We start from the raw sequence: 14,156 nt of genomic DNA, 5'->3' as shown, positions 1-14,156 counted from the left end.
GAAGTGGCTTGTAGAGGAGGATTTAAAAGGTCTTACGATGGAGTGAGTTTGGATCATTTCTTGAACTAATCCATTGAGGAAGCATAAAAACTACCCAAACATGACAAAAGGCCAGGAGCTGAATGTCATGTAATGATTTTCATTGCCAGAGAAATATGGCACGAGGTAGAAATGATAATCCTCTAATGGTTTGTAAAGAGAACGTACTGACATCAAGAAAGGAAAAAAAAGTCTTCCAAAAGGCCAGCTGCTTTTCAATCTTCCTGGACACAGGGAGAAAATCCTGGGTAGGTAATATGTTGTTCAACATGCAATGATATGACAACGATTTTGCTTACATAGATTATGATGATTTAAACTATGCATCAAGTAATTTGTCATTTTTAAATTCCTGCTAAAGTTTACAATTTCAGTACAAAAATATCTCTAATATCTGTAAAATATCCTTCCTCTGTTACATATATTTGACACAAGATGTGTGATATCATTTGATTAATGCATTTATTACAAAAAGTGTGCATTCTGTTTCACTCCCTAATCTCAATAAAATCACTGGCCACAACAATCGAGTATCAGTTGAGCTACTTTCCTCAGTAGCCCAGCATGAACAAAGCAAACGCTGCCTCTAGAGATGACTCTTTTTGCATATTTTGCGCTAAAGTGGCTAGCATAGGGGAGGGTGGGACGAGGGGGGTTTAGTTGGTTGCAATCTCCAACCTCTAGGTCATTATCAGTCCTGAATTTAACTGCAGATTTCTCTGTGTACATACACACTAATAATCACAGAGCTAGGACAACAAAATACTGAGCAGTAGGGTAAAGCATACAATACAGCTAGTATGTACTGTAGGTTCCATATAGTACAAGTTGTACCACGAAGCAATGGACGTCTTTTCCAATGTACTTTGGGGATCCTACGCTGTGGAGCTTTGTCTGTATGGAGGACTGACTGACTGCTGTTTGTTTTGACTTTTTTGTTTTCATGTTCACCCTCATTGAGAGCAAACATTACAGATCTACATTTGCAAATTAATCAGAATGTGACGTTTTGCTCCGTTGCCTTTGTCATTTAGGCTCATGCTTAAGCTGGCTGCGATTTTATATACAAAATAAAATCTGGCAAAGCTAAGTCATCCCACTAGACTGAAGAATCTATTTGGAGAAGAGAAGTTTTTCTCTGAAGTGCAGTCAGCAGGATATTAAAGTGCATATCAACAGCTAATCCGAAGATGACCTTAAGCTGGATCTGAGCTCTTATCCAACCTGCTGTGGTGTGAAGTAAACACTCTCACCGACTTGTGTTATTGCTAAACCATTGCGTGTTGTTATATGTACTCATGTAGAAATTCTTCCATGAGGAAGTGATAATTGATGCTGTTTTCTAATCTCTCCTCTCTTCTCCTCTCCTCTCCTCTCCTCTCCTCTCCTCTCCTCTCCTCTCCTCTCCTCTCCTCTCCTCTCTCGCAGCCTGTCAGTGCCATACCAATGGCTCTGTATCTGAGGTTTGCAATAAGGAGACTGGGCAGTGCCAGTGCAGAGAAAATGTGGTTGGACGACAGTGTGACGAGTGCATGGTGAGTATTTTGACCGATGCCAATAATCTTTACAAATAGTTCCAATGTGTTGGCGTCTTTCCTTAGGAGCCTTTTTATTCAGGCACCGATTTTCACCATTTTTCTTGCGATCCTGCAATATCATATTCGTTTAATGGACCACTTCTGTTCTTCAGTATTTTAACCCTAATTAGATCTGCGTTGTTAATGCCCTTTCTTGTATTACATTTTATTTCTCTCATCACTTTACATCAAATGTGTTTTTTTAGTCACCAATGTGGTGGGTATTGAATCTTTACCTGTACTTATGGAACTTGTCAACTGAATTTTATAGTTTGCTGTCATTGGCTTTGGGAAAAAAATCATTACCATTTTTCACAGTTTTTTGACATTTTACAGATGAAACAACCAATCGATTAATTAAGAGTGTTACTGACAGATTAATAGCTGGTGAATCTAATCATTAATTGCAGCCCCAATAGCTATTTTTGAGTGTTCAGATATGTTTGTATAAAACTCACCAAGAACAACTTTTATTGTTGAGGTGTTTATACGTTTGGGTTTGTGTGTGTTTGCACCTTATTGAGTTTTTGTATGATTTATTTCTATTTTATAAATTAGAAGTCTCTGCCTACCTCAGGATGAATACATTTCTACTTCTTACTCTGATAATATGCTGTCCCCTGTTTGTTTGGTGTATGAATTTGACAGCTAGCCAATTTTTACATAATGTAAGTAATGTGAAAGTTCTTGTAACTGATCAGTGCCCTGCAGTATTCAGTCTATGAATATTTTTACATTTTCTCGCACCTCATCTTTTCTTGTCTCCATCAGCTCTCAGGTGGTCAAAGGTAAAGACATACCTACAAACAAAGAGTGGTGGTTATTGCTTGCATAGCTATACTTGTATCAGTAATACAGTGTTTATGATAATCTCCAAAAGAAAAGTATGTTGTTGTCTTTTTCTTTCTTTCTTCGTTATTATTTTTTTGTGCTTTTAGTTTATTTTTTGTTCATCCTGCTCACTCATTCTCATTGGTCTCCCCCCCCCCACACACACACACACACTGTGCGCTGTGATTGGTCCAGCCTAACTGCTGGTGGGATGCTGAGCGTCAGGAGTGTCTGCCCTGCCGCTGCAGCCCTCACGGCTCAATCTCCCAGCGCTGCGATGTGGAGGGACGCTGCATCTGTCGCCCTGGCTTCGTGGGCCGACGCTGCGACCTGCGTCGCCAGAGTTACGCGCGACGGGAGACGCGAAGGCCGGTGGAACGGGTTCCTATAGAAGCCGTGCAGCAGAGATGGGGGGGTTCATCCCGTACGGGGGGTTGTCCCAGGGGGGCGTACAGGCCTAAGCCAGGGGTAACGCACACTGCATGGTGTGTGACAGTGGTGTGTTTTAAAAGGAGCATGGGTGTGCCAATATGTTATAGATGTACAGACATTTGTGGTGCGTTAAAAACACATTACGAGCGTGTCAAGCATCAAATGATTTGTGTTTGTGGATGTGATGGTTTGAAGCCTAAATTTACTCGCATGGTTGTGTTTTTCTGTGAAAGACATTTCCGTTTGAAGATGCTGCTGAGTGTAAGCTGTAATTTATGGCCCCAGAGTAGAAAACACACAGGAAACATAAACATAGTGTTCATCCCTGTACACATTTTACTACCGTTGTGTGTGAGACGTCATCAGAAATGTCTTCAGGGGTCTTTAAGAGGCATGTTGTTGTTGCTGAGTTTTAAATGTCATTATTTTTAGGGTGATGTTTCTGCATCCTGGAAGCTGATTTATTTTTGTTCATTTTTAGCTGAACTAAGCCTCACATTTTCTTAACTGGCATCATTTCAGAAGACTTGCTATTAAATTGTCTTGGCCAGCATGCTGAAGCTCAGAGGCCAGTTTGTGAATGTCTGGGTCTGGTCTGATGAACCAGCATGTGCTGTGTTTTATTTTCTTTAACAGCAACCAGGAGGCATTTTCCAGTCTGACAAACAGAACTATTGCAGTTTTAAGTTGGCTTCTAAGCTGAATGTGAATTCAATTAAAAGTCATCTTTCATCCTTTCTATCCACAATGATTGAAACATCTTGGAGAGATTGGAAATCAGTCTTCAGAAACAAGTCTTGCATCTTCTGCCATTATAGCTTCCTTGTCCCTAAGTTGCTTGAGTGTGTTTTTATTGGTCTGGATCTAATTCCACCACCTACTCTGAACTTCATGTACAACCCCTTCTTCCTTGTCTGTGTTTCTCCAGCCCCAGATGCATGGCATCGCCACAGGTGGAGCGTGTGTCCCGTGCCATTGTAACTCGTTTGGTTCCAAGTCGTTTGACTGCGATGAGAACGGTCAGTGTCGGTGTCAGCCGGGCGTCACAGGACCGAAATGTGACCGGTGTGCACGAGGATACTTCAACTTCCAGGAGGGCGGCTGCACGCGTAAGCATAGACTGTGGGGAGGAAAGGAGAGTGTTGACAGAATCAAAGCCGGTAGATTTGGCTCGTGTTTGTATTGTAATTTGCAGTGAAAGTTATGTCAGCAATCCAGAAGGCTCTCCTTATTAAAGTGCTGCTCTGTTCTTCTCTCTTTTCAATTTAAAGTTGACACAAATTGTCTGCAGAATGCAAAATGCATGTTTTTCTTTCGTGTCATGGTGGCAGTTTTATAATTAGTACAAAGCCAACACTTATTTCACTCAAAAGCAGGACAAAGCCAAACATCATCACAGCAAAACGTTGCAAATTTGTTCTGAGCCGCTGGCATTTGGTTAAACCAGCGCTGCCTTGTATTCAGAAACACAGTTTGTCAGTGTCGGCATTTCTTCCTGCACCAGTTTCACCTGTAACTCTACACCATCATCAGTTTGCTGCGGAAAACACAAACTACCTGCCTCCCAAAACTCATAACTTCATCACCATTGATGATCATGTATTTTTATATTTTTGTATATATTATACATATATCCGTTATAAATATTCCTGCAGTTTTCCCCAGGGTTATGAAACATGCATCTTGGCAAGAGCTAGCGCTACATCAAACGAAACATCCATCCATATATGCATATACACTTAGATGATGGAGGGAACAAATAAAAAACACAGAGGGGGGAAGGGCAGAAGGAAGGAGGGGAGAGATAGAGAACGGTCAAATTAGAGAATCCAGCCCAACGACTGTGTCTACGAGACGGTGCGAAGATGAGACGTTGCCAAGAGAAACTATCTTCTGATTGATACGGACGTCCTTTGAAGGTTGAACACACAGAATAATAAGACGCAACCGATAAATTATGGAGTTTAAGGATTTTTTATTCGTCTTGGCCGGTGAACAAACAAAACAGCTGATAATAACCATACATGAGGAGATCATTTAGATTAACTGAATGAAATTAAGGTCACGTTCAAAGGGGAATCCCTCATTTTGCATCTGACTGCTCATATGCATTAATTCAGAAAATCTTATGTTTACTGCAGGGCTTTGGATCGTTCTGTTTTCTGTTTCTGTTCAGAGAAATTATTTCAACAATTTCTCTTTACACTTCCCGGCCAATTACCATGTAACTACAAATGATCCAAGTCATTTAATTTCCACAGTTTTACTGAAGATCCATCTTCCAGAAGTGGTTAATGAGAGTTTAATCAGCAGGGATTTAACAGCGAGCACAGGTCCATGCCGACACCTCAAATTAAACACCGAGGTTTGCCAGAATTGTACAGCACGTGGCTGATCCAAACCTGAAGCGTGCTGGCACTGGACGTGTTCAAAGTGGAGACGGAATTGATTTTGCTAAATGTGAGAAGAAATATAGCTTCTGTGAAAATCAGTGACATTTTGAGAGACGGTAATTTTCATTGACATTTCAGCTAAATCTGCTCATGCGAAAAAGTGTTGGTCACTTTGAATTGCATGTAAATACGCCTTGTGCCAAACATCGATCAAATACCTTCTATAGACAGTATGTGTAACAATTAATGGCAAATTCCTCTTCTCACAACTTAAGAGTTAACTTCATAACTAATAAAATACATCCAGGCTCTATTATATACACTCTAATTTTACAGCAGCCTCAATCGGTATGAGCAGCAGCTGATGGTGGCTCGGTCGTGTGCAAAGTTTAGGTTGCTGCAACTGTTTTGAGCAAAAGTGACCTACAATAAGCCGCTGCGGGTCTTAGCTCAGCCAAATGGTGTTTTTTAATAGATACTGTAGCCTTCAAGTCAGATGTGATGTGATTTTTCTGCCTGCGGGTGTGTTACGTCATTTAAAAGTACTGAGTCATTTTTTAGATGTCTAATCCAGACCGGAGCCTTTTTTAAAATGTATTTTTTTAAATAAGGGAATGTATATCCAAATTATTGAATAAGCCCAAAAAAATTTGGCAGCCGAGGCAGCAGGTGCAGCAAACTTGTGGTGCCCAAAATGAGGATTAAGCATCCCACATATATCTGTTTCGCACATATCTTTTTATGCCACATATTATTGATGCTAACCACTATTGACAGCCAAGAAGAACACTAATAGGTTGGCCAGGAAGCACAGTCATACAGCAGAGAGACGGTTTCGAAAACTGAGAATTATTTGCTTTGATTAAACTCAAGATCAACGCCACGGTCAGCGGTTACAGAAATAACGTGCTGCTTTGCGTTTAATGTTCAGAGCACAAATAGGATTCAGGCTGATGGTGCGTTTGTTTCCGACATTTCCCCAACTCGCAGATGAAACATAACTGGGCGTCAATCCACTGGGTGTCATTCCATCAAATTTCAAGCAGCTTCACGTCATTTAATCAATTCTAGAAATTAACAAAACGACGCAACTCTCCTGTTATGATGACTTCACATTTCTAGAGCACTTAAAATACCAATTCAAGCAGTGCACTCGGCGACTTTTTGCACTTGTGTTTCCAAGGGAATGGAAGGTGATTGATTAGGTTCGTTGGTAAGCGGATAAATTGAAATGGGGGCAATATGGGTGTTTCAATAAACAGCACGCTAAAATGTGTTTTTGCATGATTGCTACCCACGTAATTTATCATGTACATGACACTCACCTCTTTATCAATCTAATAAACACTTCCACTCTTACTTCTGTGGCAGGCGTCAAATAACAAGAGGCAGTGCTGCTGGCTTTCCCAAACGCACAGCTCAAGTCCGATCAGACACATGCTGTTGCCTCGATCATCGATCATTAGAGCCATTTGAAATGTTCTTCCTCTCTCCTCTCTCTCCTCTCGTGCAGCCTGTGAGTGCAGTCATGTCGGGGATAACTGCGACGCCAGCACAGGACAGTGCATCTGCCCGCCGAACACCATCGGTGAGAGGTGCGACCGCTGCGCTCCCAACCACTGGGGCCACGACATCACCACCGGATGCACGGTACGCTATAGAATGTTTTCCAGGTAACAGTTGCAAACGTAACCCCAACAAGATGGATCACAAGAAATCCCTATGGAATTTTTAGGTTTAGTCGCATATCACACTGAGCTCCATCTCACCTCCTCCCCCTCTCTTACTTCCCTTCCTAAAATCCTCTCGCAGCGCTGCCTCTCCTCCTCTGTTCTCTTAGTGCCACAGTGCCTGTTTACACGGCCCTTTGATCTGCTCCCCCTCCTCTTTATCACATGTATTCCTCTGACTCCGTCGATCTTATTTCCCGTACTTCTCTGTTTTGTAACACGACTTTGTTCAAAGTGTTTAAAAAGCAATCGCTCCGCACTGAAAGCGCCTCGCCAAAAGGGCTGCGAGGCAGCAATAACAGTAAAGTATTAGAAGTAGCGGTAGACTAGTAGCAATTAGAGGCTCGAACATGAAAGCACTGTAAGTCTCAGTTTAACAACAGATTGATCCGGACGCTGCGTCGGAGCGGCGGAGAGGGATGCAACAGATCTTAGCGGTGCAAAACAAACAGTGAAAGGAACAATAGAACAAAGTGAAACACAGCAAAGCAGAAAGCGGCACCCGAGCAGCCAGTTAGGCACGACAAGAGTGTTAACAGACTTGAGAAAAACACACAGTAAGCTACTCTACCATCTGCAATTTTGGGGGATGGAGAATTATGCATTTTGAACTTCAGGCATGCAAACTCGTCTTTTACCCCACCAAAGTTAAATTGAACTTCACGCTTTTGCATCCAGGAAATCTTGTTGACTGTCTTCTTGGTGTCTGCCCGATGCTCTAACATGTAAATAAAGTCTGATTTTTAAGCATTGGGGACCAATGACAGATGATGATCCCCGTCTTTGTGTGCGTTTCGTAGGACTGTGGCTGCAGCGTGATCGGCTCGGTGACCCAGCAGTGTAACGTCAACACAGGCTGCTGCTTCTGTCGCGACTCCTTCAGAGGGGAGAAGTGCAATGAATGTCAAATTGGATACAGAGACTTTCCTCAGGTGAGCGATCGCTATCAGCTCTCATGTCACACTGCCAACACCACTGTCATTAGCATAAAGTGTACTTTTATTGCACTGTAGAGAATCTCTGGAAGTCTATTAGGACAAGTGAGAGATGATGGACGTGACAATGCTGTTATTATGGATTTGAAATGTGAGACTGATTGATAGAAGTCCAATGCTGTCATCACGCCGACAGTTTTCTTTGGATCTTCAAGCTTCAGCTTACATTTCTTAAGTAGATGGACCTAACTTGAAAGGAAAAAAACATGAACAACATGCTGCACATAATACATTTACAAATTTAGCCTCATTTGTCCTTGAACCTTTCCCATCCAAATTTTCAGGTCCTCTCTGTTTGAATTAGATTTCAAAAATAATGATTGTTCAATCACAGTCAAGTTTTCTTTTTTGGTTTTGGGCTTCATTGTGAAGCTTCAAGTCAGAGAAAAGTGTTTGGAAATAGTTTTTCATGAAAAGCGTGGCAACAGAATAAAAACAACTTGATGATCCTGTTGAAAAAGACTGTTGAGAGAACGTTCATGGTCATTCTGTATTTTTACCCCTTTTGGCACTCAGTCACTTCAGTCAAAAGGGAAAATAACTGGACAACTGTGTTTATTTTTGTGTTCGCCTGGACTGAACTTGATGTTTGCACTGACTTGGGAGTGAGAAGATAATGGCAACATTTTCATTTTGAAGTGAAGTTTAATGGTTTGGTGAAGCATAAAGCGACGACACACTCTGCTAGCTCCTCTCTCAGCCTGCCGTGTTGTTGATAACAGAAGCCTGGCGTTGTCTGCCTCCATATTTCCCGCAGTGCACCCAGTGCGAGTGCAGCGTCTCAGGATCGGACAGCCAGACCTGCGACCAGGAGAGGCAAGTGTGTGCCTGCGCCGATCGGACGGGGAAGTGCAGCTGCAAGGTATGGCACACACTCACAAGAAAACAAACACATGGATTTTGGCCTTCGTTTTTCTGTCATGCATCTAAACTGGTAGATCGAAGATCCCCTGCCACCTGAAAATATGGTTTTCCTGTTTTTTTCAGTTGAATGTTTGAGTTTCTCTGTTTTAACATTAGTTTTCACATTAGCTGCTGAAAGTGCCCATTTCTATGAGCTGATTTTAAGACACAGGCCTATAAGCATGATTTGTGACATCACATACATACATAGATCAGATTTTCAGCATACCGTCTGTTGTGGAAACTTGAAACCTCCCTTGCACATACACCGACACATTTTAAAGTGACACATATATGCATAATTATACATTCAGAGTCTTTTGATGATTGAGTCAATGTAATTTTAATTACTGTAATGTAACTCAACAATTTTGAGGAAAAAACATATCAGAAACACATTATTAGTCAAAGTATATTATTTTGTATACATCTTAGTACATATCTGGAGGGGATCCGTAAGCTTTATTTACACAGAACAAATCGAAACAAAAAATTAATCCTGTAGTGATAAAAACACGCCCTGCAACACTTGACAGTCTTCACTGTCTCAGAAGAAAATAACGTCTTTTCTAATGAGCTTGGCTGTCTCAATGATAAAGATGCCCATGGATGAGTTTGATCAAGTCTGTTCACACTGTACAAGAGGAGTTATTTCCAATTTTGTGTTTCAAATTCCTCTCGGTATCTGACTGAGAATCACTGAGCCAAGTGAATAAAGGAAAGTAAAAAATGTCTCTTAAAGCGTTTTAATGCCAACCCTCAATTTCAGTTTGCTTGTTGCCCTGAAAGAAGATGTAAGTTTTTTTCTTAAAGTGGATAAATGACAGGTTGCTCATTCAACATGTGAACACACTCTGGACTATCATTAGTCTCTGTTTCCAACTGGAGAGTCACTGGTGCTGGAAATATTTTTTAAATGTCTGCAGAACCATCCCCTACAATCGGACCATGTAGTTGCAGAATCATTCGTTACACGCTTCATCGTCCGAACGCTCCACACTGTTTACTGATTGGCTCAGCACTTTACTGTAAAGACTGTGATCGGAACAGAGATGTGAGACATACAGGAGCGTACGTCAGTAGGACTGGGAAAAGATTCTCACATGTCAGTCAGGGAGAGAACAGCACAAGGCAGCCGTAATCCCTCAGAATGTATAAATTAATCACACATACATGAAGAAATGGAGAGCACAGGAGAGAATGACAGAGAGGGAAAAGGTTGAGCTGAATGGGTGAAGGCAGAGAATTGACTAACTCGGAACCTAAAGACACCGACAGAAACTGTGAACTTAACAAATATTTCAACACAATGCTAACAGTATCTCCCGGCTGTTGCCAGTGTAGTGAATCTGGTGATTAGCCTGGACCGAGGACATAGCCCCGGCCTGAATTATCATCCCAGGTCACCCATCGGATGACAACAACACAATGGCTGCTGACGTCCTGTCGAGCGACTGTTCTTCTCCCCACTTTCCAGAAAGCCTTAAGTTTCAGAGAATGACGGAGGAGACGCTGAGAAAATTGGTGTCATTTAAGGTTTTAAATCCAACCAGGAGATGTTTAGATTTTAAATGTCAATGCAGACTTAAAAACCTACTGCTCATGGATTGTCTGTCCTTTATCTGTGGATTCTGAGAGACAGGGTGTGTGTGTGTGTGTGCGTGTGTGTGTGTGTGTGTGTGTGTGTGTGTGTGTGTGTGTGTGTGTGTTTTTAGTATATATGCGCAGGTGTGTTTAGTGTGTAATTATTTCACTAAATGTCACAGAAGTGAGTAAGAAGGGCATCTCTACATGTTGTCCTCAATATGTTCACACACACAAAAAGATAGACACATGCGCACATACATACAAAAATAATATACACATACATATTTCCTTTTTTAATAAACACGTTTCTTACGTCATTACCAGATTTTTATGGCCGTAAACATCATATACATTGGCATGCACACACCTTTTTGTCACTCCTGTCGTCCTCACTGTGACAAGCTGATCACATTATCACACACACACACACACATAAACACATGCACATATTTAATATCCGTCACTCCCAGGCTGGAGACACTCGCTTTCATCCTCTCTGTCACTTGCTGATCACAGCTTTCCCGACATAGACAGCGACAAATGCTTAGACAAAATTTTGCATGTTCACGCACGCACGCACGCACGCACGCACGCACACTCACACACTCACACGCATACCAGATCCATGGCCCTTAATGAGGGTTCAGATCACTGGTTGTCATCGGCAGTCTGAGCAGGTAGGAGGTTGACTGTCTGTCACTCAGACAGTCATTTGATCTGTCACCTGTCTCTCCGTTCAGCAGGTTTCGTCTGTGACATGTTATGCGAGTTACCTGTCTGTCTGTCTGTCTGTCTGTCTGTCTGTCTGTCTGTCTGTCTGTCTGTCTGTCTGTCTGTCTGTCTGTCTGTCTGTCTGTCTGTCTGTCTGTCTGTCTGTCTGTCTGTCTGTCTGTCTGTCTATCTGTCTGTCTATGAAAGTAGGGCCTCAGCACCATCAGAACTGGAAAAAACACATTTAAGATCAAATAGGGAAACAAAATGTGGCCCCAGGTCTTCTTAGCATGCGCGGATTGTATAGTATATAATGTTATAACTGATTAAATGGTAATTGACAGAACAATTCTTGTAGGTGAGTTATTGTTTGAGTCAACAAACAAGCAAACATTCTTGAACTTCACCAATTCCACCTTCTAACCATTGTGATGTTTTTTGGCAAAACATGGGCAATTTTCAATGTTTTTTGAGGGTTTACAGACTAATATTTGATGGTTAAATTGATGATGATTACTTGCAGATAACAACATAATGACCTTGTTTTATCGTAACCAATGGTAAGGATGTGGTGCACTTAAGCTGACGTTCCGGGTTCTTTCACCATACTTTCACACTCCTCTGTTGTTCTCAGGCCTTCCACACTAACCGGCAGGACTTTTTGACGGGACTCAACATTAATTGGATGATTTGTTGACAGGGCTGTGAGCCTTTTTCTCAGCACAGAGAAGGCTTAATACGCAGACAGCCCTGTACTGTCTCACAATCCCATTTTTAGACCAGTCAGCTCTCAGCCTATTTACTCAAAACGTAAACAATTCAGTGCTTATTTCTGTCCACATGTGTCGATAGGCTGGGTGTATTTCAATAGACACGCGTATCAGTCAGAACATAAAAGTATCACATTGCCATTAACTACCATTCCAATATCGCCACGTTTCAGTTGTTACATTATGATTAATGTTGCTGTTGATGATAACAGATACAACTTGTTATTAATTGTAGACTGACCCTGTCGTTGCATTATGTGTTCATAATGTTGTGACATGACATCTTTTCTCCACTGCTGCTGCCCACAGGAACAGAATGTGTTGTTAAGATAATGTTCATTAAGTCTTACAGAAGCTCACCTCACCTTTGTGTGTTTGTTGTTTAAGGTAAACGTGGAAGGAGACAACTGTGACCGCTGTAAGCCGGACACGTTTGGGTTGTCGGTACGAAACCCACTTGGCTGCAGTAAGTGTTACTGTTACGGACTGACACAGTCCTGCACGGAGGCCCAAGGGCTCATCAGGATGTGGGTGAGTAGACATATGTTTGTTGTTATGTTTGGTTCCTGTCACAGTAATTGTTTAACTGAAGTACGTTTACATTGAGTATTTGGGTTAAAAAGATCAATGGACCGAACGCAGCACTTACAGCAGTACTGTTTTTATGAATGCTTGTGAAATCATGGCCACATCTGCTTTGATGAAAGTGGAACTGGATGGATCTTTGCGTTTTATTTAAATCTCAGTACATTTCACAGTTTGAATATAATTTTAAAAAGCAATAGAGTAGGAGACAATTAAGGGTTTTTGGTGTCCAGTTAAACTTTATTTAGACTCCACTTCACAACACTTCTGGTTTCTGGTCCGTATCCACGTCCACTTAGGATCTCTCTTGCCTCTAATGTGTTATACTTGGATCTAGCCAGCCGTTGCCTGTAAGCTGTACTTTCTGTACACGCTCTCCGTGCCAGCTTCCTTGCTGAGACAACACATTCGACAGCTGGCCACCTATATTGCCAACGGTGTACGCTTCATGTTTTTCATTAATCATTATCTATGGATAATCAGAGGCTTGCTCAAATAATTGCAGTTAATAGATCACACTTGACTTGATTTCTGGAAATCACTGATGCCATTTTTTTTTTCTTTTTGCAGCCTGCCTAGTAACTGTCAGTGTGTTATAAATATAAAAAATATTGACACATAAGTTATGCATGTTGTATTGTTCCCAATCACAGTTTTTTTTGTTTTGTTTTTTTTTTTTGCAGGCAGCATTCAAACCATTAATATGGTCTTTGATACCATAGGTATTAAATAGCACTTGTCACAAGAGATAATGGTCAAAGGTCTTACTCCCTGTCAGAATCATAACTGAGACACATCATACAAAGATATGACAAGTCATCGATATAATTCAGCGTGACTTACGCTCTCCGAAAATATCACTGTTTCGAAATCGCAGAAAAAGCTCCAGAATTTGTCTGAGGAGAATCAGGTTTTTAAATTTGTATGACAGTTGGAATATGTAAGAACTGGTCACCTGTCGAATTTTTTCACCAGAGTAACTGCTAACTGCTGCAAACGGTAGCTGCCATCAGCTAGTTGCCTCAGTTATCTGAAGAGCTAGGGAGACTGGGAGCTCATAGTGTTGGTGTTTACACCATTAGCCCAAGAGTTTGTGACTGGGACGTCACAGTGCTAGCTGGTTAGCATGCTAACTTCAGTTGATATTGATATTTTTCACATTCCACTGATAATTTTAGTGTAGATTTCAACTAAAATTCTTGCACATTGTACTTTTTAAGAAAACAAAATGTTCTGTCTGTCCCTGGTAGCATTGCAGACACAAACTGCTAATTGATAACTCTCTGTATTTTTAATTGTGCCTGTTTACTAAAATGTGAAAAGCATAGGCTATATCAAAACAGTGCTCAAAAGAGAATACCAGTACCTGAAGCTGACATTACGAAGGCCCATTTGATCAACTTCAACATCGTCTTCATGTTGGTTTCCAAGTACAGCTATTCTTTATGTTGCTGTTTCATGCATCAGATTTGCTTTCACTATAATTCAAATTTCAAACTCAAATGATTATAAAAACAAAAGTAAAAAGGAAGGATGAGCAGCTCAGGGAACCTCTTAAAAACAAGTAAAACGCTGCAGACAGAATTTAAATTACAGTAAGACC

At 41.2% G+C, this 14,156-nt stretch overlaps 1 protein-coding gene across 4 annotated transcripts in view; it reads left to right on the top strand.

Moving 5' to 3' along the window:
- The window catches only part of lama2 (laminin, alpha 2), a 193,327-nt gene that overhangs the window by 107,921 nt on the left and 71,250 nt on the right, over positions 1–14,156 (top strand). For 3 of the 4 annotated variants that reach the window (XM_037086256.1, XM_037086255.1, XM_037086254.1), the window contains exons 22-27: positions 1,468–1,574; positions 3,808–3,988; positions 6,786–6,922; positions 7,803–7,934; positions 8,755–8,859; positions 12,356–12,499. In XM_037086256.1, the coding sequence (XP_036942151.1) occupies positions 1,468–1,574; positions 3,808–3,988; positions 6,786–6,922; positions 7,803–7,934; positions 8,755–8,859; positions 12,356–12,499 (806 nt within the window). Of the gene's footprint in view, positions 1–1,467; positions 1,575–2,642; positions 2,916–3,807; positions 3,989–6,785; positions 6,923–7,802; positions 7,935–8,754; positions 8,860–12,355; positions 12,500–14,156 lie in introns of all 4 variants that reach the window. The other variant, XM_037086253.1, reaches the window with a different exon arrangement.

Source organism: Acanthopagrus latus, chromosome 22 (assembly GCF_904848185.1).
Source record: "Acanthopagrus latus isolate v.2019 chromosome 22, fAcaLat1.1, whole genome shotgun sequence".
Taxonomy (NCBI): Eukaryota; Metazoa; Chordata; class Actinopteri; order Spariformes; family Sparidae; genus Acanthopagrus; species Acanthopagrus latus.
This window is presented reverse-complemented; position numbering and strand designations above follow the sequence as displayed.